General features: G+C 57.5%; 1 protein-coding gene across 1 annotated transcript; it reads left to right on the forward strand.

Annotated features, from left to right (window-relative positions):
- The first annotated feature begins 72 nt into the window (after positions 1 to 72).
- On the forward strand, positions 73 to 4,578 carry LOC146586918 (uncharacterized). The gene is made up of 4 exons (XM_085320455.1): positions 73 to 582; positions 1,282 to 1,442; positions 1,857 to 1,989; positions 3,693 to 4,578. Exons 1-4 carry the CDS (start codon positions 73 to 75, stop codon positions 3,897 to 3,899), a joined length of 1,011 nt encoding a protein of 336 aa, XP_085176581.1. The 3' UTR covers positions 3,900 to 4,578.
- The last annotated feature ends 204 nt before the right edge of the window (positions 4,579 to 4,782 follow it).

The raw sequence follows: 4,782 nt of genomic DNA on the forward strand, positions 1-4,782 counted from the left end.
CGGAGCCGGGGCCTTCCGCGGGGCCCGGCCGCTCAGGGGCACGGCCAGCCCGCGGCACGCCCAGCCCGCGGGATGGCGGGCGCTGGGCCCGATGCCTCGCCGGGGGCTCCCCGCGGACACCGGGGCTCCTCCCCGGGGACGCCCGGGGCTCAGCTCCGCTGGCGGCAGTCAGCGAGCGCGATCTTCTCTCTTTCAGGCGAGTGGCAGTGGGCGAGCGACCGCCCTTCGCTGGGACCCCCCTGCCCAGGCGCCGTCAGCTACTACTGCCGGTACGGCCGCGATCCTGCCTTCACGGAGCTGGGCCCGGGCCAGCGCTTCAGCAGCCTCCACACGCACTACCTGCAGCTCCTGGAGTGGCCGGGCAAGCCTCACAAGGTGTTCTCTGTTCAGGGCGAGGAGAACAAGCATTACCACTTCATCCTGCCCTCCTTCTTCCGCCTCCTGGAGGCCCTGCACCGCGAGGGGAGGTCTTTTGCAGTTGTCTTCAGAACCTTTGGCACGGACCTGCCTCGCGCTCTCCACGCTGTGCACTGCGCCCTGGCGGGGCAGCACCCCCAGTTCCCTGTCCTGCGGGATGTGGCGGTGAGTGCGGCCTGAGAGCCGAGCTGCCAGACAAGGGCAGAAATCTTCCTGTGGTATTTACAGATGTGTCCTGCCTTGAACTCTCCGGGCCGGGCTAGTCTCAATCCGCTTAGCCCACCTGCCTTTTTAAAGCATCAGCCTCTGCTAGGAAGTGCATCCAGCTTCTCAGAAAGAGCCTGTTAGCTGGGGAAGAGCATATATACTTGTGAATTCTGTGCTGTTTCTGCTCACTAATGGCACGTGTTGTGTGGGGAGGGTCTCCTCCTCTTGAGGTGTCTCAGGTTAGAGCATCTCTTCCCACAGAGAAGAGATGTCTTTTCCTGTTTTGCTGTCTTTGCAGCAGAACAGGACTCTCTGTCAGAGCTGATCGCAATTGTGTTCTCCCACACTTGCAGGATCCTGGACAGGAATGCTAGTACCAGGGTTGAGAAGTCACTTTGGTTGTTCCTCAGAGAACTGACAAGGAACAGTTTGAAACAGGAGGAGCGAGTAGCTAGGTGCTCATTCGTTTTGATTCCCCAGAGGAGGAAAAGCTTTTATGTCATATGGATTCCTTCTTTTAATTGTCTTTTCCCCAGCACTGTCCTCCTGCTGTCACAAGGAGTCTCTAGCCCACTGTTTGTTGTCTGTGACAATACACTAAGCAATCTATCTGCTTTGGAAACCTTTCATCTTCTCTTGCCTCCAATGATACTGCAGCTCTCTGTGGACCTCACTCCTGGCCAAATACGTTGCAGTAAGCGAGAGGTTGTGCTGAGCAGGGGATCAGAGCGACTTTCCACCCGTGAAGATGGAAGAAAGCTTTACAATTACTTCAGCTCTTTTGAGGGAATTGGAGGCTTCCAAGACCACTTTGACTGGTGAGAAATAGGCTGCTGAGGAAGTGAATTGGGTATCTTCTCCGCTCCTCCGATCCTCTGAGATAGCTCCTAGTTTTGAGGTCTTTACCTTGTCATGGCATCTATGCAGCCCCCCTGTATCTTCTGTCTTCCCCGTAGGGAGACTGACTTAGCTCCTACGTCTTTCCTCAGGTCTCCGTCCCCTGATGCCCCCCTTGATTTTCTCCAAACACCCTCTAATGCATCATCTGGCTGCAAAATGCTTCTCTGGTGGGAGGCAACAGCAGACAGAGAGACAAGACTGTCTGTGTCTCCTGTCCCATTTCCCTAGTTCTAAGGAGTGAACTGAACCTTGAATGCAGACTTGCCCAGCTTTACATGTGAGCTGTTGGGGTGTCCTTCCCTGACTGTTTGCTGTCCTCCTTGCTCTTTCAGGTGGGCCAGAAATCAGTTCTCTTCACAGGGTGGGAAGCACCTTTGGATTGATCCCCATGATCCCAGTGTTCACCACATTTTTATTGATGACAACATCCGCCTGGATGACACGGACACCATTGTTCACCCCCAGGTATGTGGCTGAGCACCCCTGGTACTAGCTGCCCTGGCTGGAGTGTGTCCCTGGTTAGTTCAGGCATATTTTGTTCGCCCTCTCTTACTGATGCAAAGGGGGATCAAGGCTCAGCTCTGGTGTCCCTACAGCCCAAGAGATTAGAATCACTGAGAATGATGCTCAGGGCTGTCGGTGGGGAGGATGAAATTGGCTGTCAGCACAAAACAGCAAGTGTTCCTGCCTTGTGCTTGCTGCCAGCTCTGCTGCTCAGCTGGAGTGAGTCATCCCCGCTCCCCGCTGGAACACCAGCCAGCCAGCCTCTGTGTGCGGCTGAACCTTGTTCACGGCACAGTGTTTAAAGGGCAGTGTTTGTGCTGGAGCATGCTTGTAGAAGGGGACATTAGTGCAGACAGAAATGAGCTTGGCAGTTGGACAGCTGTTGATGCTTGAACATGAGGAGCAGCTCTGCCTGCGAGTCTGAACCTTCTGCCTGTTTCCATCTAGGAAGAGATAGCGTGGGGGAAGGAAGTGTGCAGTGGCCTGTGAATGGTCCACAGCGATTGCTGAGCACCTGGGGAGTGGCAAGGGAAGGGACACTCTGCATGTTCACTTGCATACAAGCTCTGTCAGTTACTGGATGTGTAGCTGGTGATGGGAGTTGTCACTGCCCAGAGCAGGCCTGTTAGAAGGAAGTTTTTGGTCTGATCTGGGTGGTTTCAAGTGAATTAGTGCAAAAGGCTCTGCTAAGAGCCTGAGGCCTCTGCTTGCAGCAGCTGCTGCCTTGTCTGTCTGCAGCATCCAAAGAGCTTGGCTTGCTCAGCTCCGCCTGCTGAATTTCAGCCTTGGGCTGTTTCCCTCCCTGATCAAGGAGTTCCTCTCTTAGCCACCGGTGGGGTCAGTCAGGTGGCTCGGTTTGTCTCAAGGCATCTGTGAAGATAACCTCAGGCCCCTCGGGGCTCTCCTGACACCAGATCAAATAGGTAGGATCAAATTATCTCAGCAGCAGACTTAGCTGGGATCTGAATGGCAGCCGAGCATCTTGCCAGCAGGGCTCATTTCTGCGGTCAGGGCTTTGGCTGTCCTGCAGCCAGTACGTGCAGAAGGCTAACACCAGCTTCCTCTCCCGCTGTGTCACCAGCTGCAGGGCTGTGCCTCTGTGTCAGTGACAGCAGCAGAGCAGGGCAGTGCTGGGAGGGAAACTGATTACCAGGTGGCCTTAGGTAGGACGGGGTAAAGATCAGAAATTAAGCTTGCTGTCCTCTCCTCCGCCGTGCAGCTGCACCTGCTCTGGTGACAGCCTTATTCGATAAAGGCAGAGCGGCCGGCAGAGGTTTTCCTGAAGTTGGCTGCTTCAGAGTGTGGTTTTCTTCCAGCTGTGTGGTGTGGCCCTTTCCTCAGGGAGGCCCTGCCACATGTCGGGAGGGTTCTGAGCCAGAGCGAGACTCCGGCCTTCCTAGAGAGAGGAAATCTGGGGAAACTTAATCTTCTACTGCTAAAGTGAAAATGGGAGCTCGTGCCCTCTGCCGCCGTCTTGCTTTGCAGGAGATTCACTGTTAGTGTGAAAGAGCCTGGCAGAAGCGGAAGGTGGGACGGGCACGCTAGTGCGTGGTGCACAGCAGGAAGTGCGCGTCGCTGCCAGGCTTTGCGAGGGGCACGGCCATGGCACTGCTGTCGGGGGAGGCTGTGAGTGCTTCTGTGCTGTGTTCTGCTCTCTCCTGCAGGTGTTTTCAGAGCAGGGCAGCAGCAGCCCTCGCTGTGCTCCCACGTCAGAGCTGTATGATATTTGCCTGGTGCAAACCCATCTCCTGGAGGCCATTGCTGATGAGAACTATTTCCTCCGCTGTGTGCAGAGGTGTGAGGAGAACTATGACCGCTACCTGGCCCGCGTGGAGAATGGCTCCCCGAGCCAGCTGTGGGATGGACAGTGACACCGCTTCACGGGCCCGAGCCCCAGCCTGAGCCAAGGGGCTTAAAACTGGGATGCTCCTTGCCTGCTACCTGACACAGATAAAGTCCCAGGCTGGGCTACTGCTTTGAACTGCCCCCTCTCCTCTCCAGTGCGTGATGTGCCCACTCGGTTGTACCAGGAACCTCCAGGCCCTCTCCACGAAACACAAGTGTCCTGGGAGCTTGTGTGACGGGATCCCTGGGAAGAAACTACTTCCGCTGGGGTCCTTTCCTCAGCTGTGCTGTGAAGAGCTGTCTGCCACACTGGAGCCCCTCTGCCGGCAGTGCTACCTCTTGCGTCTGCTCGTAGGCTGGGGCTGGGGGCTTTGCGCCAGGCCCCACGGTCTGTGCTCACGGCGTGTAGGGCCAGGGGCCTCCAGCTGCTACTGCCTCCTGCAGCAGCGGCTGGTTTGGAGCTGGTGCTGCTGGAAGTGCCGTGCTGCTCGCAGTGCGCGTTTGGTTGCTGCTTGCTCCACAGTGTTCTCCCTAGCCGAGCAAGTGATTTGATGTCACGTCTGCCTGTTTTTAAAGCATATCTTTCTAATTGTCTTTTGGTGTGGGATTCCTTCCTCTCCTTGACTCTGCCTGCGCTTGCAGGTGGGAAGCCCCCGTCTGTCCCCGTCTGTTCACAGAGCTCAGCAAAGTGAGGAGGGAGCCGACAGTCCCAGGTCGCCTCCGCGCTCGCGGTGGGCTCCGCCGTGCGTGCCCCCACGTGGGGGCTGCTCGGGAAGGGGAGCCCACGCGCGGGGGCAGCGAGCGCCCGGGAGGAGCGCAGCCTTCGGCGCGGGCCGTTCCCTGCGCCGAGCCGCTGCCGCGGAGCCTCTGCCCGCCGCTTGCCGTCAGCCGGGCCGGCGCCGCGGGGCC

This window comes from Rhea americana, unplaced genomic scaffold (assembly GCF_003343005.1).
Source record: "Rhea americana isolate MKP2758 unplaced genomic scaffold, rheAme1 scaffold_639, whole genome shotgun sequence".
NCBI lineage: Eukaryota > Metazoa > Chordata > Aves > Rheiformes > Rheidae > Rhea > Rhea americana.

Bases quoted from the DNA above. Each gene is read 5' to 3' on its own strand.
- LOC146586918 (XM_085320455.1), top strand. From the start codon at position 73: ATGGCGGGCGCTGGGCCCGATGCCTCGCCGGGGGCTCCCCGCGGACAC. The intron at 583-1,281 runs GTGAGTGCGGCC...ATGATACTGCAG, and splicing joins CTGTCCTGCGGGATGTGGCG to CTCTCTGTGGACCTCACTCC. The intron at 1,990-3,692 runs GTATGTGGCTGA...TCTCTCCTGCAG, and splicing joins ACACCATTGTTCACCCCCAG to GTGTTTTCAGAGCAGGGCAG.